Source organism: Propithecus coquereli, unplaced genomic scaffold (assembly GCF_000956105.1).
Source record: "Propithecus coquereli isolate 6110/MARCELLA unplaced genomic scaffold, Pcoq_1.0 Scaffold186, whole genome shotgun sequence".
NCBI classification, from domain to species: domain Eukaryota; kingdom Metazoa; phylum Chordata; class Mammalia; order Primates; family Indriidae; genus Propithecus; species Propithecus coquereli.
The window spans coordinates 2,417,609-2,439,904 of record NW_012143412.1 but is presented as its reverse complement, the minus strand read 5'-3'; the positions used below and the strand labels follow the sequence as shown (position 1 = coordinate 2,439,904).

Here is a 22,296-nt window from a genome sequence, read left to right as displayed (position 1 = left end):
TTGAGCCCTGTCCTTTAGGAGTTTATAGTCTTATTGAATGAAGCGAAGGAAATAATAGAATGCTATTTAAAATGTATGATGCCTCTTATATTTTAAATACGTTAGAGGTCTTTCATGTCAGGTAATTGACATTAACTGTGACTTTCTGTTATTGAAACTGCATTACAGGATATTTTCTTTTCATATCTATTTCACAGTTAATATCACAGTTCTTTGCGAAGATGCTTTTGTGATTACAGTGATCCCCTATGAAGTGTTGCTGTGAAATTAATAGAAAGAATCATTGGCATTTCACAGTTTTGCTGACTGTGGGTTTGGGAGGGTTCTGAGCAGGAGGAAAGAATGAGAAGTTGAAACCTCATTGATTTTTTTTCTTCATCAGGGCAAATTGCAGCATAAAACCACTGCCTCTCCTTCCGCCTCCAACCACACACCAAGTTCTACCAGACTCTTAAATGTCATCTTCCACCACCAAGATAAATTCAAATAGAAAAATAACTTGCATTAACTTTATTTGAGGTCTGAGATACAATGAAATTACTTTCTTATTTTGGAAGAAAATGTATATACTTGTATGAGTTATTGGAAAAAAGGGATTTTCTCCATGGTTGTTTAGAAAAATGGAAAGCTGTAGTCAGAAGTTACTTCCTACTCGCTACACCCCTGAACATTTTTACCCTATTCCTGTGTCTTTTTGTCAGACCCATGTACAGTTACAAACTGGTAGGCCCCTTGATGTTTCTTGCTTATTTTTTTTTTTTTTTTTTTATTTCAGCAAATTATGGGTGTACATACGTTTAGGTTACGTGTGTTGCCCTTGGTTCCCCCCCCACCGAAGTCCGTGTTTCAAATATGTCCATCCTTCGGATAGTGCGCATTGCCCTCCTTGTGTATACAAATACCCCTCCCCTCCTCCCTCTTCCCCCCTCCTCCCACCACCCTCCCCCTTCCCCAGCATCCAATAGATGTTGTTCTGATATGTGCATTTATGTGTTGATTAGTTAATACCAATTTGATGGTGAGTACAAATGGGTCCCGTTCTGCTGCTCTTGTGGTGCTCCATTTGGATAATGGGCTTAAGTTTAATCCAGGAAAGTGTAAGAGGTACTAGATCACTGTCATTTCTTATGATTGAGTAATATTCCATTGTGAACATATACCAAATTTTGATAATCCATTCATGGATTGACGGGCACTTGGGTTGTTTCCACATTCTTGCAATAGTGAATTGTGCTGCCATAAACATTCGGGTGCAGATGTCCTTATCGTAGAATGTTTTGTGCTCTTTTGGGTAGATGCCTAATAGTGCTATTGCTGGATCGAATGGTATTTCTATTTTTAGCTCTCTGAGGTATCTCCAAATTCTTTTCCACAGAGGCTGCACTAACTTACAGTCCCACCAGCAGTGTAGAAGTGTTCCTGTCTCTCCACATCCTCGCCAACATTTGTTGTTTTGTGTTTTTTTGATCGAGGCCAATCTCACTGGGGTTAGGTGATACCTCATTGTGGTTTTGATTTGCATTTCTCTAATGATTAGAGATGTTGAGCATTTTTTTATATGTTTGCTGGCCATTATTCTGTCTTCTTTTGAAAAGTTTCTGTTCATTTCGCTTGCCCATTTGTTGATGGGGTTGTTTGATTTTTTTCTGCCAAAGACATTCTTGCTTATTTTTTATCCTAATTGATGTTTCTATGTGTAGTAGATACAAGATTCTCCTCTATTAATATTACATAAAACCAACCTTAGACTACATCCACAATGAGGAATAAATGATCAACAAAAGGCCTTACCTAATTGTTTGTATTCACGGGCTAGAAAAGAGTGTGATTTGACTGTAGTTTCATTCAGGGTTAAATATTTGTATGTCTCTTATCTTCTGCGCACATTGTTCTTCCATAGACACATAGATCCCTCGCACCCTAATTTGATGATGTGAGCTATTTGCCCCTCTCGGCAGTCTGAATTGGGAAGAGTAATCGGGTTTTGGTGGTCAGAGTCTGCAAGTTCTGATGAGTGAAACTCATTTGTCCTGTGGTTTCTATGGGTGCCTGACAGTAGAATTTTATTTTCTCCCTTTAAAAAATTTTTTTTTCTAATCACAACTGTCGGGGACCGTTCATGAAAAGGATTCATGTTTTTCTCATTAACCCAAGATTTAGGAATTCTTCAGCTGTTCTAAGGGTTTGCGCTTTGACACCATTTGGTATTTTTTGTGAGAATACTTACATTTAGGTTGTTAAGAAATCAGAGGTGGGACCTGTAGATTCTAACTCCCCCAAGATCTGATTTTCTTATGATGAAAACTGTGGCTCAGCATGAAACATGCTAAAGAGGTTCCTTCAACATGGGAGGAGGGAAATGGCTAGGGATGAAGGATCCCCATATACAAATCTTCCACTGTTCTTTTCTTATTGCTTAATGACTTGGAATATACTTTGGGGCGAAGGGCCAAAATTGATGTTGTTAGTTATTTGCCTTGGTGAAAGTGAGGAAAGAAAATATTGTGTCATCATTAAAGGCCTCCAGACTTGTGATGACTCTTCGGAGGATTATATAAAGCAAGTACATTGCCAGCTGCCCAGTGGGAGCTTCTGAAAGTAGGCTACCAGCAAGCTTGGTATGATCACTTCCAACTACTGAAGACCTATCGGCTATTTCTGGGACCTCCTGCGTAGGAATATAAGAGACTAAAAAAGAAAAATAGAGGCCTAGACACTTGCTGAGCTCTCTGACATACTTGGTAACTGATTAGTGGTTGCACAATCCTGGATTCTTTACTGGCTTTTCTGCTCAGCATTTCCCTGGGTTTGGGGACTACTGTTCCTCTCGCTCAGCTTTGCAAATTCCATTTCAGGATGGAGTTTGCAGAGGACAATGAGCAGGACAGACAGATCACCTGACTTTTAGGGTTCAACAAAGCTTTTAAATTCTCCTACTCTTTTCCCTTTGTATGGGGCAAGTTCCTTCAGCAATTCAGTCATGATGGCATTCTGCCCATCATTGCTTTCCTTTCCCCAGCCCACTGTCTGGAGCCTCGTTCCTCTCTGTAGTGAGAAGGTGGAGGAGCCTGAGGATCTGGGCCTCTCTGGGGACCCAGTGTGTCTGCAGCCCCAGTGTCAGAGAGGGCAGATTCTTACTGGAATATTCATGTCCTATGAGGCAAGCTGCAGAAAGACAACTGAAGGTAAATAATGAAATTGCTGAAATTTCTTTAGAGTGCCTCTTTGATGGGCCTTCAAAAGTTATTGTTTCCCCACTTGCCCAAATGTGTTATACTTGCTCCCACAGAGCAAACTTTGAAAACTTTAGTGCACAGAAGGGAACACCACGGGAACGTGTGTAAATGCAGATTCCTGTGCCTCACCGTCCAACTGATTCAGGACTTAGAGCAGCAGGATCGTAAGATCCTTCTAATTCTAATTCAGGTACTTCTCAGATCACACTTAGATACTACTTTAGAGGGAAAGCCCCTGTCATTTCCAAGCAGCCACTTCATTAATTCGCAAGTCAGCACTCACGTTTAAGCTCGAGACCCTTGTCTGAAATTTTTGATGGGGTTGTTCAGAAATTGAACTTCCGTGATTCCTGATGGTACCACAGTTTTCCCTAGGCGATCCCTGCTGTCTTCCTTTTTCTTGCTGTTCTTACTGTCTCCACTGTGCTCTGACCACTCCTCCCTTCCCTGTGCTCAGTAATGGTCGTATTTGCTTTGCCAAAGCAGCTCCTCTTATGTCTTGTCTTTGCAGACCAAGGTCAAGGCTGACTATCTCAACCTCTCCTTGTTCATTCCCTCCTTTCTGACCTGAATTCTGTCACGTTCCACCCAATACACCTAAAATCTAATGAATGTGTTTGGGCTTTTTCTTACTGTGGACCCTGCAATTTCTTGGCAAATGCAAATCAGTCCTTTCCTGTGGAGAACCTCAAGCTCGAGTAGTCCTTTGCAAGGGTAAAGGAGGATGTTTTTGAGAGGAGAGAGAAGTAAGAGTGAACTTTCAGCTGTAACCAGCTTGGAATGTGTCTTGCTGGGAAATGGACGAATTTCAGTAAAAGACCTCAGAAGCTTGCTTTTCTTGCTTTTAGCCTCTGGCAACTTTAAAATTGTCCAAGTATTATGACTGCCCAAATCCCAGGCCTTTTCCGTAAATAAAGAGACAAGACCTTAAGTTCTGTCCGCTACCTGAATAGGGGCTTACATTCTAATTTCAGGCCCTAATGCAGTATTTCCCCACAGTGGCCCCCTCCACCTCCCTGTCTTTTGACACCCGAAACCTTCTATCCATAGCCTGCACTTTAGGGAGGCATATTCCAATACATTCATAAAGGTTTTCAGATGTAGAAGGCTAACTCGGGTATCGTTTCTACCCCACAGGAAATTTTGAGCTCTGTATGAGATTCTGATGTTGGTTTTTCTTTGTGTTTTTGTCTTCTTTCTGCAGGAAAGCAATCTCCCGGGCGGGCCTCCAGCATCTGGCTCCTGCACACCCCCTCAGCCTTCCCGTGGCAAACGGTCCAGCGAAGGAGCCCAGAGCGACTCTGGACTGGAGTGTAGGTGTCGGCTTTTTCATCTAAACATAACTTCAGTCTCGCTTTATGCTTCTCTCCTCAGGATTCCCATCGCAACAAGCAAGACTTGCTTAATAATTTTCAATATTGCGCACTGACCAATTTTCAAATACCTAAGCTGTAGCTCCATTTCTAAACTCCTCTGAGCATAGCTCTTTTATATGAAATCGGATGTGTTCAGGACTAAAATAAAAACTTTGTGAATCATTTGAAGCACTATTGCTTGGCTTTGCAGCTATGAGATAAAAAGTACCTCGTGCACATGCTTTCTTGGTTCTGCCAAGTCGATGATGTATAGAGCTTACCCTTAGTGCAACATCATGGAATCTAAGTTTGATTTCCTCAGCTCAGGAGGACTTTTTGGGGGGTGTTTTTTTTTTTTTTTCTTTTGACAGAGGATGACTTCACTTTACATTCCAGGCACTTTATCCCCTCCTGTTGTTTATACCTCCCCACCCCCAGCCCAAAGGTGGATGGATCTTGCATTAGTAGGTTGAGTTTATTAGCTCATGTTAACATTTTAACCAAAATATACCCACAGAAACTATTAACTTAATTTGAAGATTGCAATCTGAAATTCTTTTGTCAATTAGAACACATTTGTTGAGTTTTAAATGAGTCAAGTTCTTGGTTGAAGGACTATCTCTAGCTGTAGAATGAAAGCCATCGTCTCTTCTTGAAGTGATGTAAGGGACAGCATCCAGGCATGGGGACGCTGCTCTGAAATTCTGCCAGCCCCGCTCAATGCACCTTGTTTAGCATTTTTAGTTGAGTTTGAGCAGAGGGGATAATCCATGTTCTTTTTCTCTGAATAAAAGAGAATGGCGGGGTGCAGGAAAGGAGGGGAGGTTTTTTGTTTTGTTTTTTTAGCACACATGCCGTGATTTCATGTCTTTTGTGTTATCACATGTCTTCCTCTGCCCTCAGCACACCCTTATTAACATTCTCATTTTATATTCCGGACACATACCAGTGTAAATGCTGCCTACGTTGGTGAAGCACATGTCGAAAGACTGGATGTATTAATACTTGAAATCCAACTTCTTCTTTGATGGAGATGTTATTATACTGAGAGTGCCCAGATATCACCTGAGCATGTTGAACTGGTGTTCAGGAAGAATATTCCTTTCCTAGAGTTTCCCTTTATTCCAGGGCAGTTATTTAATAAACTTTTAACCCATAATAGAGTATGTTTACACTAGTATTTGCATAATTAAAAAGAAGTAAATGTATAAACAAACAGATAAATAAGATCAACGAGGGATGTGCATGGACCAAGGACGAGAGTGTATGAAGGACCCCAAAAAGTTAGTTCAATATTCCCAATGTTTCAATCCTCTGATCTGAAGTAGCATGGCCCTCTTTGAGATGTGCAATTCTAATGAAGGGTAGTTTAAAGCATTTAGATAGGAACGTTCATTAAATCCTTTCTTTTCTCCTTGTATAAAATTAGTCAAGTCACTTGATTTCTTTCTGCCTCAGCATCCTCATCTGTAAATGGGGATAATTGCGGCGCCTCCCTCAGGGGACTCTCTAGGTGTTGTTAAGATCAAATGTGGCAGTAAATGTCAAAGTTCTTTGTGAGCTGTGCTGCCTGCAGGTTTATTTATTCAGAAATAAAGTAATTGATGAATTCGTTAATTTGTCAAACATTTGTTGTGCCAGAGACTGTATTGGTTCCTTGGGATTCTGAGGTGAAGAAGATAGGGTTTCTGCCTTCAAGGAGCTTAGAATCCAGTGGGCAGAAAAGAAACCAATAGCTGAAATACAGGGTGGTGATGCCTAGAACGGAGGGGTACAGAGGGTGCCACTGGAATGCGGAGAAGGACACTCCATTCCCATTTGGTGTTGGAAATAGTAGAAACAGCTTTCAAAAAGAAGTGTCCTTCTTGAGCCAGAGCTTGGCTAGAAGGTATTATTTTCTGATTCCTATAGAGAAGTATGTACTCTAATGTTTCATCAAAATGGTACTTTGGGCCAATGGTGGGAGGCTGCAATATAGAATGTGGGGAGAACAAATAGGAACTAAGACTGGGTTCAAGCATAGTGGTCTTTTATTCCTCCTTCTCTTTCCTTCGTCTTTGATTGTGAGCAAACTGGCATGGTGGTCTCTTGAAATTATGGCATGGCAGGAAACACATTGGGAATATTTAGCAATGGGGGAAGAATGGAAAGCCTTTTCCAAAGACTCTCCATCTGAGGGCTGATGTGTAAGGAGTTATGACATGTTGCTCAAAAATAACCACATATTTGTGGGCTAATACTGGTTGGTGCTAGCAGACAGAGGCCAAACCTTGACCAACGCTACACTTCTTTATTGGAATCATATAAAACATGTGTTTCAGCCAAGAGGAAGAAGCAGATGGTTAAAAATATTTTAGTGACTTTTTTTTTTTACTTCCTCTTGCTTTAAAATTTTTGGTGCTTCCTAAGCAATGTGCTTTTCAACAATCTCATTTGTATCACTTTAGTTGGCTCTTCTGTTCAAGGAGCCAAGTCAGAAATTTCTTTGTTCTGTTTAAGGTGCATGAAGGGTCCTCGGGCTTGACTTTTCTCTGCCATTCCCTTTCCCCCGCCCCTTTGGCTCCCCATAGAAAAGCAGTGGGACCCTCATCTCCCACCATTAGCCCACTCTTCTGGACTCAGTGTACGAAAATGATCAATCATTACTTTTTCAGTATTACTGTTTATTGAACATGGATCGGGCTCAGAGCCTCTTAAGAGTCTCATAAGTAGGGAGGAAGGTGGCAAAGGTTAAAAAAAAAAAAAAAAAAAAAGAGGAACTGATATTTTGCTTTTGATGAGGTAAGGGGGCCCCATGTGGTAAGCCATGTTTCTGAGGGTCTTGACCGCAGTGGCAGAACAAGGGCTCAGCAGGGATGGTGAGGGTTCCCTCCTTCCCATTCCCACCTCCTTGACTCTCGGGGTGAAATTTTCTTTGCTCTGTGACCCTTTGGCTCAGGGTCCTTCCCTAGGTCTCTAGTACTGTGACCCTCTGGCTTATGTCACGTCTATCCTCCTTGCTTCACCTGTGAGAAAACAGATACAAAAGCTGTTCTCAGTGTGTCTGAAGTTGCAAAGTAAGTCAGGGTGAGCCTGGAATTAGGATCTTAGTCTTCAAGTATCTCCTTGTTGTGGAATCCTGAAAGGGCCCCGTTCTGACTCCAGCCTATGTGTCAAAGTCACCTTAAGGGCTGCAATTATTTTCCAAATATCCTTTTGTAAGAGGCTTTGAGGAGAGGTCTGCGTGTGGGATGCCTGATTTAGTGAGCCTAGACTGCAGGTGTTGCCCATCTGGGCCAGGAGGAACCTGTTGTGGTAGTTAGTTTTTTCTTTTTTAACTTTAAATTTTTATTTTTAATTATTAGGCATACATAATAATGAATATATAATAATTGTATGTATTTATAGGGTACATGTGATGTTTTGATACAGACATACATTGTGTGTCGATCAAATCAGGTTAATTGGGATATCCATCACCTCAAATATTTATCATTTCTTTATATTAGAACATTCCAATTCCACTCTTTTAGTTATTTTAAAGTATACCCCAACATACTGTTGATTATAGTCACTTTGTTGTGCTATCAGATATTGTTCATTCTATCTAACTATCTAACTATATTTTTTTTACCCATTTATCCCTCACTTCCCACTACCCTTTCCGACTTCTGATAATCATCATTCCATGATCTCCGTGAGATCAATTGTTTTAATATTTAGCTTCCACATATGAGTGAGAACATGTGAGATTTTTCTTTCTTTGCTTGGCTTATTTCACTTAACATAATGTTCTCCAGTTCCATTCATGTCTTTACAAATGGCAGGATTTCATTCTTTTTTGTGGCTGTATAATATTCCATTGTATACATGTACCACATTTTCTTTATCTATTCATCCATTGATGGATACCTAGGTTGATTCCAAATCTTGGTTATTGTGACTAGTGCTGCAATAAATATGAGAGTGTAGATATTTTTTCAATCTACTAATTTCCTTTCTTTTGGATATATACCTAGCAATGGGATTGCTGGGTTGTATGGTAGCTCTATTTTTAGTTTTTATAAGAACTTCCATACTATTCTCCTTGATGGTTGCACTAATTAACATTCCCACCAACAGTGTAAGAGGGTTCTCTTTTCTCCACACTCTCACCAGCATTCATTATTGTCTATCATTTCGATAAAACCATTTTAACTAGGGTGAGATGATATCTCATTGTGGTTTTTTTTTTTTTTTTTCCGAGACAGAGTCTCACTCTGTTGCCCTCACTAGAGTGCCGTGGCGTCATCCTAGCTCACAGCAACCTCAAACTCCTGGGCTCAAGTGATCCTTCTGCCTCAGCCTCCCGAGTAGCTGGGACTACAGGCATGCGCCACCATGCCTGGCTAATTTTTTCTCTATATATTTTTAGTTGTCCAATTAATTTCTTTCTATTTTTAGTAGAGACAAGGTCTCGCTCTTGCTCAAGCTGGTCTTGAACTCCTGAGCTCAAGCAATCCGCCCGCCTCAGCCTCCCAGAGTGCTAGGATTACAGGCGTGAGCCACCACACCTGGACTCATTGTGGTTTTGATTTGCATTTCTCTGATGACTAATGATGTTGAGCATTTTTTCATATGACCATTTGTATGTCGTCTTATAAGAAATGTCTGTTTAGATCTTGCCCATTCTTTATTTGGATTATTTGAATTTTTCCTATGGAGTTGCTGGAGTTCCTTATAAATTCTAGTTGTTAATCCCTTGTCAGAAGGGTAGTTTGCAAATATTTTCTCCCATTCTGTGGGTTGTCTCTTCACTTTGTTAATTGTTTCTTTTACTGTGCAGAAGCTTTTTAGCTTTAAGTGATCTCATTTGTCCAATTTTGCTTTGGTTGCCTGTGCTTTTAGGGTATTACTCAAGAAATCATTGCCTAGACCAATGTCCTGGAGCGTTTCCCCAATGTCTTCTTTTTAGTAGTTTCATAGTTTCAGGTCTTAGATTTATGTCTTTAATCCATTTTGATTTGATTTTTGTGTATGGTAAGATAAGTATCTAGTTTCATTCTTCTGCATGTGGATATACAGTTTTCCAGCATCATTTATTGAAGAGACAGTCCTTTCTTCAGTGTATGTTCTTGGCACCTTTGTCAATAATAAAATCGCTGTAAATGTGTGGGTTTATTTCTGGGTTCTCTATTCTATTCCATTGGTTTATGTGTCTGTTATTATGTAGCAGTTAGTTTATGAACATGAATCAATAATTCCTTTAAGTATTCCATTTTCACGTTCTCATTTCCCTGCTTGGTGATATATACTGCCTCTTAGTTTTAGATTGTTCCTCAAAGTCCCAAACATTCTCCTTTTCTGTGTTTTCTCAAATGGCTTATTATGACTTGTAGGAGTCTCTGTCCTACATGGGCTCATTTCCTTGAAGACTCTTTGCCAGCATTTACTCTTGCTAGCTGTGCACAGGCTTGTCTCTCTCTCCGTATCAGGGATAGAATCTGTAATGTTGGTATGTGGAGAGTATCCACATCTGTCCTCAGTATGAGGCCTGAGTCTTCTACTGACAACAGTGCACACTGGGCTCAATCCAATATGGAAATTGCTATTTCCTATAGAGATTTCCTCTCTTGCTCTCTGTCAAGTCCTGCTCATCTTTTCAATGGAACCAATTCTGTTTATTTCATGTACTTTTTGCTTTGATTCCTCACAATACCTATACTCATAGTGCATTGTCTTATAAACCTTAGAACCAAATTAGTGTTTTTTGTTTGACTTTCTTATTTGCAGCCCACAGTTAGATTTCAGGCTACTTGAAAGGAGGAGCAGTGTTTTCTGCTTGTTTTCTCCTTGCAGTGGAGAGTACAGCATCATAGACTTAGTAGCTGCCTGGTTACTGATGTCAGGGGATGAATTGATTACAGAGTTTCTGCTCAATCAGCAAGAAGGGGACATTTCCCTGGGAGTTGACAGACACTCAGATAATCTCCAGTTCCTGAAGGGTTTGGTAGACATGACTCCAAAGCCTGCTTGAAAAATAAATGGATTTATGCTATTTTATTTTAAAAAGCACATTCTCCAAGGTGCATGTTTGTTTATAGATACAAATACCATTTTCTGCTTTGTGTACCCTTTCTCGTAGTTATTTAAGAAGCTTAAGCCTGAGGCTGTCAAAGGGGTGGATCCGACTAACTGTCCGGAGTATCAAGTTCAGATAGTCTCTTAGGAAATTTTATAAAGGAGATTCACCCAATACAACTTTTAAAGCTCTTAACCAGGATTTTTTAAAATAATTCAAATACTTAATTAATCAATAAGGGTTCTCTGGTGGTCCACTTTTACATGCAAATTCAGACGAGCTATCAACATGCATTATTTTAGCCAGTTGGTAAAGTTTATTTCAAAAGTAGAAGTAATTTTAAGATATTTACTAAATCGTAGACTCCAATCCATTAAAAACTGCTACCAGAACAATCTTGAGGTATTACTGTTTAGTACAGAAATGTTACTATATTTCGATGTGGTATGAGATGCGACTGCCATGCCTTTCATTAAACGGTGCTGTCGTGGTGCTGACTACAGATGGGTCCTGTGGCTTTCAGGAAACCACTGTGCATGTGCATTAACGATTTTCCAAGCACTAATAGCAATTTGAATCCCAAGTAACCCTTTTTTAAATTTCCTTCCTAATGCAATACATTGTGTTAGATCTTAAAGGACATGTAGTTGTTTGATCCTCGCACTCTTCCCAGTGGCATCCTCCCTTCACCTTCATGGTGACAACCTGCAGGGGCTGCCCCCTCTGACACCATCCCATGCATGCCAGCCAAACTACTTTGGTGGGAAACAAGCTATATTGCTAGAAAGGAAGGAAGTAATTCTCAAAAAGAAAACCAAATACTCTCATCTGGGCTGGATTCTAAGTTTCCAGTTTAGGGTGAGTTAGCCCATCTAGAAATGTGTCTGTGCCACAGATAATGTGTGTCTCCTCTTCAATGTCACATGCCTCCCTTGCAAGGGAGACTTCATTTGGACTTAGAGAATACTTCCTGCTTGTAGTATGATAGCAGAAAGCACAGGAGGTGCATCTCCCTTCTGTCCTCAGTTTTATAATTTGTTTTTGCCATTACACTGCCTAAAACAATACCCAGAACAGCAGTGGAAAAGTCACCAAGATCTTTCTTAAAGGGAATGTTGATTTTAAAGTCAACATGCTTGTTTTAATTTGCTTTTCCTCCCTCCTTGGAAAACTTCATCCATTCCCAAGAACTATGGCAGACAGCCTCCACATGAACAAAGCCAGATCCTCCGTCCAGACCACCTTTCCTTTCCTTTAGTTGAGACGCTAAGAAGAGCAGCACTTTCTCTAGGCAGATAGAGACATGACACAGTTGGTACACTGCCTCACAGTGTGGTTCAGGGACAAGATTAGGGAACCAGAGTCTTCATGCAGGATTGGTTTAAACTGGGTTATGAAACTAGGTCATCTTATCTTTAGAAACCTTGAATGAAAAGCCAGAAGGAGGCAGGGATATGTGTGTATGTGTGTGTGTGTATGTGTGTATGTGTGCGCGTGTTCTCATTTCCGTCCTGTTTCCCAGGCGAGCCTTAGGAGACCTGTGCCTCCTTTCCAGGCTTCAGGCCCTCGTTCTTCATCAGGTTTCGTTGTCGTCACACCAGCCTCTCCCACTCTACTCTTTCCCCACTCCCATCTCTGCTTCAAAAAACTGAAGTCAGGTTAATCAAGATAGCAGATCGCTGAGCAGAGAGCGTAAGGAACTGCCCACTATAAATCAGCGAAGGCCCTGGCCCTAGCCCACCGTGTAAATCATGGGACAGATCTACCTCAATTTCACAGATCTTCAATGTTCCTTTAGTTTCCCAAATTGGGAGAATTTTAAATTAAATCACACTGGCTGCTGGGGAAAATCTTAGAATCCTGTAACTTCACAGGTCCATGAGAGGTGTCCAGGTCTAATCTGCCTCTAGGCAAGTGATTATCTAAACTAACACTGTCCAGTAGAAATAGATGTGAGCTGTCAAAGTAATTATAAATTTTCTAGTAGCCACATTTTAAAAACTGAAAAGAAATAGGTAAAATTAATTTTAATGTCCTGTTTTGTTTAAGAAAATACATTCAAAATATTATCATTTCTACATGTAATCAATATAAAAATTATTAGTGATATGTTTTACATTCTTTTTTCATGCTAAGTCTTCAAAATCTTCCACAAATTTTACCCTGACAGCACATCTCAATTTGTGCTAACTGCCTTCCACATCCTCAATGGCAATACACCTATTGTACAGCACAAATTTAAACCAGCCAAGATAATTTGTTACCTATCATTATCTTGAAGATTTTCAGGGGCAGGTAATCCATATTTTGTTGTTTTTTTTGTTTTTTCCTTTTTGATTTTTTAAGAACATTTACATAGGATACATATTTATAATTCTTACTGTTTCAAAACATTTTTACAAGCAAATGTCTTTATTTTATGTAGATTATTTGCTTCTGTAGTAAGTGCACCCATTATCTATAAATATTATTCAGTTTCAAACGCTCCTCTCACCTTTATCATTTTACCTATAGCTATTACTGGGATTTCAGTAGCACTTGAGCAGGTAATCCTATCTATATAAATCTATATTTATGTCTATCTAGGTGAATCTCTACTCTTAGGCAAATGGATAGATGTAAATCTATCTGTGTAAAATGTATGTATATCTATAGAGACTTGTCTCAGCACTCACAAGTATAGAAGAAATGTCTTCATTTAGAAATGGGAGCGTTATTTTTTCTGTTGGATGCAGATGGGTACTGTTTGAGTTGTGTACTATTTGAGATTGTATTTCAAGATGCTTGTGTAGAGAAAGAGAAAGATGTTCCCAGGTGGGGACTGTGGAATGAACAAAAACATGGCACCAAAAAAGGGAAATGTGGGGTATAATTAAAGAAGAGTGACAAGAAGGTAAATAAAGGAGATAGAGGATAGAGTGATCGGCACTGTTAATGGAAGGTCTAGTAAGCCAGGTTGAATTTGGATTTTATTTTATAAATAAGAGGGAATTATTTAAGCATTCTAAGCAAGGGAGAGGCAAAATCATGGCTGTATTTTAGGGGAATTATGTTTATACCAATGTAAAATAAGTCAGAGAGTGTATTAGAATTACACTTTAGAGCAGAAGAAATTAAGGATTCAGAGATTAGATGAATCTAATGTTAGATGTTGTCCAGTGGATATTGAGTAACTTGGGGGTTGATGCAGATAATTAAAGGAAACCCAGACAAAAATAAGAGCAAAGGGAAGAGGCCTGCACTTGTTGGGGTAAACAAGAAAGCAGTAAATAAAAGACTCAAACATGGAAGTTGTTTCTCACCCACATAATAGACCAGGATTATTCCAGGGTGTTGGGTAGGGAGTCAGGCCCTTTTCCACATATTCGGTGACCCATACTGATGGTTGCTCTGACATCTCACCAAGAGCTTCCAAAATCATCCCAAAGGCTGACGTCCCAATCATCCACTAAGGTAAAAGAGCATGGAGGAAAATGCACGTGAGGGGATTTAATAGAACAAGCCTGAAACTTCTACTTGTGTTCCATTGGCCAGAACCTGGTCACATGGCCACACGCTCATTGCAAGGGAGGCTGGGAAATAAGGCCTAGCTGTGTGTCCAGGAAGAAGAGAAAAATTATTTTGGTGAATGGCTAGCTGTCTTGGCCACAAAGACCAAGGAGGGAAGCTTGCATAATGCCAACATTTAGAGGGTGAAGGAAAACTAGAGAGTAACAGCAACAAGAAGAATAAAAACTATAATAAAAATTATTAACTTCTTGTATACACAACGTTGCATAATTCATGTTTATTGACATGGAGCTAGAGAAGGCTTCACGACAAATGTAGGAAGAAAACCAAAACAGTTCATTTGTCTACTCCACTCTTGTGCTAATGCCACCCAGCCTAGACACCTTTATACAGAATTTGAGAGTCCCTGAGACCACCCTCATTTCTGACAGCCATTACAAGTTTGGGAACCCCCAGGACTACACTAAACTTCCATAATTCACTAGAAGCGCTCATAGAGCTCACTGAAAGCTGTTCTAGTCATGCATATGGTCTATCATAGACCTGTCCCAGTGGAGTCATGGATGGCTAGCTGACCTCTCCCGGCAACCATGTGCTAAAATACACTCAGCATACTGCCAAGCAGGGAAGCTCATCTGAACACTGGCATCCAGAGTTTTAACTGGGGCTTGGTCATGTAGACATGGTTGGCTGCCCATGTGGTTGACCTTATCCTCTAGCCCCTCTGGAGGTCAAGCTGATACCAAGGCCCCGAGGTAAACAAAAACACTCCTATCAGGCAGGACATTCTGTGTGCTTAGAGATTACTTTCTTGAATTGAGGGTTCAATGGTTTGTCAGCGGTTTTTGCAGTTTTTACCCATCGCAACATTTTATACATCACTTTCTAAAGTAGTCGGAGAGATTTTTGCTGTGGTTAGGTTTCTCTGGTATTTGCTGCGGTTATCATGTACTTAGTTTCCATCTTCCCTGGTAGATTTTATTCCATGGATTACCACAATATCCCAGTGCCTGGCACCAGTGGTATGGGATAAATGTTGAATAAATTAAAGAATAATAAAACAAAAGAGATTATTTTGTATAAATTGTGATAAGTTAAAGGTGGATGAAAATTTCTGAGTAGTGGAATATTTTAGATTGTGTGGATTGATTTCTTCAGGTTATGTTGCAAAGAAGTGCCTCTCTATTTTATTTTTAATATGATTATCACTCTCTGAAAACTTTTAGGGTCAGAACCCACAAATGTTCTCTTTCCTCTATTTTTGTCCCGCAAGATTGACTGTGGGACATTTTCCCATTGACCTCCATAATGGACTTGCTACCGGGAAAAATGACCAGTAGAGAAGAGTAAGTTTTGGTGAAAAGGTGGCCACCCTTTGATGTAGAGGGCAGTGATCCTCATGAGTGTTGCTTTCCTTCCTAGGAGTGGTTCCGAGGCTGTTGGCGATGTGTGTGGCACATTCCCACCTCAGGATCTCAGTGGGCATCGCCCCTGAGCCCTTGACGCCTACATACCTAGTCACTCTCTCCTGTCCCTTCCTGCCTCACTTCTGCCATTCCAGGACTTGGCCCTACGTTTCTTAGGTCTTGAAGCACCTAGATTCCATGTCATAATACAGCTTTGGTTATTCTTGCCTGAAAATTATTTGAGTCTATAGGCCCTGAAGGGAAAATGTGTTCTATTGGAATCTGAAGACATACATTTATTTTAAAAGATGGGTGACACTTGGTATTTATTCCAGCAAAAGTAATTTGGTATGTATTTTTGCTTCTCTCTACTGAGCTTTGGGGTTCAGAGGGCTGTTGTTGTGTGGATACTTCTGGAGTAGGTTATAATAAAGGTGGCTCGTGTGTAAAATGGATTTCTAAATTACTTGGTTGTTCTATAAAACTTCTTATTGAAGTCATCGCCTGTATTAGTCTGCTCAGGCTGCTATAACAAAATACCATAGACTGGGTGGCTTAAACAGCAGACTTTGTTTCTCACAGTTCTGGAGGTTGGGAAGTCAAAGGTCAAGGTGCCAGCAGATTGATTCCATTCCAGTTAAGGTCCTCTTCCTCACTTGCAAATAGATGCTTTCTTCTTGTGTGCTCACATGACTTTTCCTCAGTGCATGCCTGTAGGAGAGGGGGGAGGGGGAGGGGAGGGGTGATCGAGGGGTAGGGGGTAGGGGAGGGGAGGGCTATCTCCTATGTTTCTTCTTATGAGGACATTAATCCCATTATGAGGACTCCACCTTCATGACCTAATTACCTCCCAAAGGCCTCATCTCCAAATACCATCACACTGACGGTTAGGGCTTCAACATATGAATTTTGAGGAGACACAGTTAAGTCTGTAACATCCCCCACAGAAAAATAATTACATGCCCATGTGTTTTGGATGAATAAGATAAAAACAAGCAATTTTCCTTTAAGACCTGTAGACTCAGTCTTGTTCCTTTATGTTAATACAATACAATGCTTTCTCTAACAGCTCAGAGCCCTTTTAAAGCAAATGAGCAAAATATACAATTATTATATAAATTCATCATTTCCAAGGTAGTGTACTATAAGAAGGAATATGGAATCCTATTCATCATACCATTAATATTAAAAAGCAAGTGTTTTCCCTCCTTCCTGCAGCTAAACACTGCCCATTTCTGAACAATAGGATTGTTGCTCATCATCTCATATATCCTAGCAGCCCTGTTCACTGTCAGAAGTATATTTTTAGAAGCAGTAAAATTATTTAGTTTGAAAAATTGAGAATTAATTGGGTGAAGGCCTTACTGAATTAGTAAGATGTATGAATTAGGAGAAATTTATTTTGCTTTGAGTACACAGAGACTTGAACTAAGTTTTAAGAAACCTCTGCCCTTAGAAGTATAATTTACCCATTACAGATATAAATGTGTTTTCGAACAGTCTTTACTCAAAGTACTTTAATGCTACCATCCTCCTTCTTAGCTAATTCACTGAATAAAGGCAAATTCTAATAGCATTTGGTCTCAATTGTCATGGAATTTGCAGTGTTGGGCCTGGAAGAATGAGGCTTTACATCAAAATATTTAGAGATTTTTTTTCTCATTTGTTGAATATATGCTTCAAAAATGGCCACGTTTCATGGATAAAGCAGCTGCAGACCTAATGTCTCTTTCAGTTATAGCTCAAACAAAGTTTTTCTGAATACGTTTTTCCTAGAATTTTGGTAGAATCAACTCCAGTAGTACTTGAGGGGTAAAATGAGAACTGTTTAAACTCCTTGCGTTCCCTAACTTTCTTGTATCCCAAATCCAAATGTGAAATCTCCTCTCGTTATCTCTGAAAAGAAAACTGAAGTCAGGTGGGTCTTTTCCTTGCAGGAGAATGCTGTGAATGGAGAACACTTGTGGCTGGAGACCAACGTCTCAGGAGACCTCTGCTACCTGGGAGAGGAAAACTGCCAAGTCAGATTTGCAGTGAGTGTGCCTGCCAGGCTCCGGGCTCCATCTTTCTGGGGGAAGGCCTCTGAGTCTGTAGGCAGAGGGGGTCACTGTGCCTGAATTTGCAAGAACAGGTTTGAAGGAGCCTTTCCTTGTAAGGTGGAAAACTTCCTGAATGTTTTATGGTTTACAGAGAGAGTTTCTCACGTTAACATGGCTTTCCATGTTAATGGTTTTAGCATTTGATTATGCAGGCCAGACCTTGCTGTAATGTGCTACTTTATGATGATGCCCAGGTAGGCTTTCGTTTGTGTGTGGGGGAGAGGGTAAGTGTGCATGAGGGCGTGTCTGCTTAGGAAGGGGATGCCCGGCTGGGGCAGAGGCCTGTGTGTGGAGGAAGGGACTCTGGGGAGGTGGTGATCTGTTTGTAGGGGAGTGGCTGTAGTGGTGTTGCTGGGGGATGAAGATGGAAACAGGGTGGAAACACCTGTGCTGGGGGCGAGTGTACGCTAGCAAATAATCCAGACTAAATGCTGGAGGGCACGATCCTACAGATGATATAAACAATCAACAGGTCAATTGTTGGTGTATCCTTTTTAAAATTTGCTTTTTGTCCCTATTGAGAACAATCTGTTTAAAGGTTGAAATTCTCTTTGTGGCCTGTGGACAAAGCATGGTTGCCAGGCAGTGCATTGTGGAGGAACTAGAACTTTAGTGTTGAGAAAGTGAACATAACATTTTTGTGTAGTTTAAAATTATTGGTCCACAAAGAGAGTGATGGGAAATAGAATAGTAAAAGAAACAAGAAAAGACGTATTCTTTCTTATTTGGGGAAATAGCCGTCAAATTTATATAATACTTTTTTTTCTTTTTTGTTATGTTTGTTTTTTATGTGAAAGAAATGTTTGGGGCAAAATATAGGGCCTTGACGTTGCAAATGAGTATGTTGCTGTTAATAACTAATAAGCAGAAATTTTGTTTCCATCAAATAGATGGAAACATATAGAAGAACACATATATCCTCCACAGACTTTTATCAGGCTGCCTGAAATCTCCAAGTCTTAGAACCAAGAACTTTTACATCGCTTTAGCTGTTTTGACCATTAGTTTATAGGTTTTGTTTGGAAAAACTTTGAGAGTTTTGGGGAAACCATGGTTTATTTGAGTGAGGTTGAGAATAAATGTTGGGGAAAGGCCCAGATGAGCAGGCTCTGGATTTGATGTCAGGAAACTTGGAGTTGAATCTCAATGTTACCATTTATTGTATGGCATTGAGAAGTCATGACCTTTGGGCCCTGGCTACCTTCAAAAAGGTACAAAAAGAGTAGGATTAAATTATTTTTAATTTTGCCTTTAACTCAGCCTTGTAATTAATTAATCATTTGCATTTCTTCTAATCTTGTTGTAAATTCAATTGATTTAAATATCGGGATTTCAGCTTTATGCATATGTATTTTTAATTCAAGTATAATTGCATGGAATTTGATTAAATTCACCAAATCCATGAGAAGCTCAGCTGTTTGGACTAAAATGCTATAAATAATGAATTAGCATTAGGGTCTTAGTTAATTGCATAAACACTGGTCTTGGGATATCAGATAATATAAAATGAAAAAAAAAGAAAGCTAATCTTACTTGTGTACATATTTTTGAACAATTTCTACTGATTTTGCTGCCAACTGGTAGACTATGATTTGTTACAGAGTTATGCCTTATCTCCAAATTGCTCTTTTTGATTCTTTTCTGTTACTTTTTTTGGGCACAGCTACATATTACCTCTCTTGAAAAATACATGTACATATGCATCCTCCTTAAACTTTGTATCAGTAAATAGCATTGCTATCCTCTAAGTGATTATTACATGGTCACTATTACCTCTAGGCCATGAAAATCAAGGGAATAAAGGAAATTTTAGGTAGAAGTAGGAGGAAACAGAATTGAGAAAATTCCCAGTGTCCTTCTGAACCTTCCTCATAATTTCATCCCAGGTGCTTGGCCCTGTTAACTCATGTTACAAAGGGTGTGGAAGATGAAGAACTCGTTTCCAAAAGAATACTGATTAAATGGAGGAAAAAATCAGTAAGGAAGCTGAAAAACTAACTGCTATAAGTTCCTTAAAGCTCAGTTTCTTCATCTATAAAGTGGGGGAAATGTTATTTTGAGGATTTGATGTGATAATACATAGAAAGGGCTTACTTGGCACAGCAACTGACTTAATTAATTAAAGGGAAAAAACCCCAGAAAGAACAAGAACAGAAAATTCACAAAAATTTGCCAATATATACAGAAAAATATAAACAAAGACAGCCAAATTAGCTGTGAGGAATCAACATCATGTGCCTATTAAATTAGCAAAGATTTATAAAATGATAGTACTGGTGGTTGGTTTGGGCTGAAGTGGATCTCATTAACATCTGGCAGGAGTGTAAATTGATATACTTCCCAAAATTGGCAGTATGTAGTAAAAGCATCGAAAACACTCCTAGTTTTCTCTCCCACATTGTGAGGCATGTGTCATCTTTGGGCATTACATTCTGGGAGAGACATTGGCAAGCAGCAAAGGAGCCAGAGGAGAGCACCCACGTTGGCTCAGGAGATGGAACCTTGTCATAAAGAAAAGTTAAATAATGTGGGTTACCACTGAGTATTAAAGAGGGAAGGTAGAGAAATGTCATCCAGTATTTGAAGAGGTGCCATGAAGAAAAGAGAAGTGACTTGCTATCTGTTGTTAGGAGGGTAGAATTAAGTTATATAGAATCCACTGACTCTGTATCTAGAGAGTTAAGTTATAGATCTATAATCCACTGATACATAAACGTCACCTGGGAAACTTGTCAATGATGGAAATTACTTTTTCCCTCTTTGGTCCCAATGCTGATTCAGTATGCCTGGAGTTGGACTTGGGAATCTGTGATTTTAACAAGCACCTCAAATAATTCTGGTGCAGATGGTTTACAAACCTAACTTTGAGAAATACAGTATTACAAGAAAGAACCTTAAAAACTACAAGGTGTCCCAAAGTCACTATACGTAGGGAAAATGGGAAATTGTAGCTAAATGTACCTTTATTTGCAAAATATTCATTACAAAATTTTTCCTTTGTACGGAGACTTTTGGGACACCCTGTAGAGTGTCCAGTAAGGGGACAAGGCACCTGGAGAAACGGACTCAAAGGATGTGTGCTTTTGGATGATTCGAGCAGCCGTCTTTCAAGGATACTGCAGACAGCGATGCACACCTACTTTGTGAAATGAAGAAACCTCCAGGGGAGCTTCCAGTTTAAATGTTTTAATGTTCTATTTGCAGCTTTCTTACAATGGATAACAGTTTTGTAGAAAAAAAACATGCATAAGTAGATTATATTCTCATTTCTTTTAAGGAAGCACTTTTGAAGGAAGCCTACCTGTTGGGTTGGGACTAAATCACCATAGCCAGGTACCACCTGAAGACTCCTAAACAAAGTACAGGCAGAATGCTTGGGGGAGGAGTGACTCCATCACCAAACACATGCCTTTCATTTCTGCCCAATTTTTGCAAAGCAAATGTCACCGGTAGAAGTTAAGAGAAGGAAGAAGTCAGTGTGGGTTGACACAGACAGAGGCAGCTTCATGGAAATGGGGTTTGAGCTCAGTTTTGAAAGGTGGGTAAGATTTGCATGAGTGTGGTTGGGGAAAGAAAACATTTCAGGCAGGGAAAAGAATATGAGCAATCTCAGAGGCAGGGGTGAGCTGTGTACGAGGGAGGTGGCAATCATGAGACAAGCATGGGCACACCAGAGGGCATGTGTCAAGAAAGAATGGAAATAAGAACCAATGGGGCAGGCTATGTGTGTCCACATTTTCTAAACCAATACTTGGAGCTCACGGTATAAATGTTGGTGGGCTTGGGAAATATAAACATATAACATATTATATAAACCAAGACAATTTTGAGGGTGAAAGTGGCTGCTATTAATAATAATGATGCTGTAACATTAGGGGTAAATCAAAACTTCATTAGGGAAATTAAGATGATCACCCTAACTTTTGGGGACATTGGAGCATTTATTTAAAACCAAATCTGCTCACAAAGCCAGGCTGTCCTGCTGCTATGTGAATTGACATTTGGGGGCTGATATTAGAGAGTATTGAAAGCAAGGCCGTGACTTCTAAGGATCCTAGAACTGTTGTAAGAGAGTTGTTCCAAAGTTTGGGGGCCGAACCACTTGATGTTTAAAATCTTTCCTCTTCTATGTTTCTCTGGTAGCCACATTTAATGCTGGGGAGTACCTGTTTGCAGATATTGAATGGGATTAAATTTGTTCCCAAGTCAGTGGTGGTTCCCAAACAAGCAACTATTTCTTTTTTCGGTCTAGAGAAAAAGAAAGGATGCAAAACTAATGAAATTGGAGTAGAAAGATTACTGTTTCCCAGCTGGATTATGGAGGGAAAAACTGAGGTAAAATTCCAGCTAGAACCACTCTTGTCTAGTGACATTTATTTTGATGTACATTTCTTCATTCATTTATTCTGTCAGTGTGTATGGGCTGGGCTGAGCACCCAGCTCCAGGGAACTTCAGACAGTGTTGAGTGACAGCTAACAGAGAGTGATGACCTCCCCATTCAGTGGGTGCACTCTGGTAGAAACTGTTCTCATGCTTCATGGGAGAGTCTACAAAGATGCTCGTCCAAACATTTGTATCTGAAGGAACTCACTGCTCCGCTAATGATGCATAGAGTCCATTGTGCACACCTACTTTTACGTTCGAAACTA

The 22,296-nt window shown here is 39.9% G+C and overlaps 1 protein-coding gene across 1 annotated transcript in view; it reads left to right on the top strand.

Annotated features, from left to right (window-relative positions):
* Positions 1-4,033: 4,033 nt before the first annotated feature.
* The window catches only part of DGKI (diacylglycerol kinase, iota), a 270,690-nt gene continuing 252,427 nt past the window's right edge, over positions 4,034-22,296 (top strand). The window contains exons 1-3 of the mRNA XM_012642753.1: positions 4,034-4,047; positions 4,441-4,549; positions 17,485-17,580. Of these exons, the coding sequence (XP_012498207.1) occupies positions 4,034-4,047; positions 4,441-4,549; positions 17,485-17,580 (219 nt within the window). The remainder of the gene's footprint in view (positions 4,048-4,440; positions 4,550-17,484; positions 17,581-22,296) is intronic.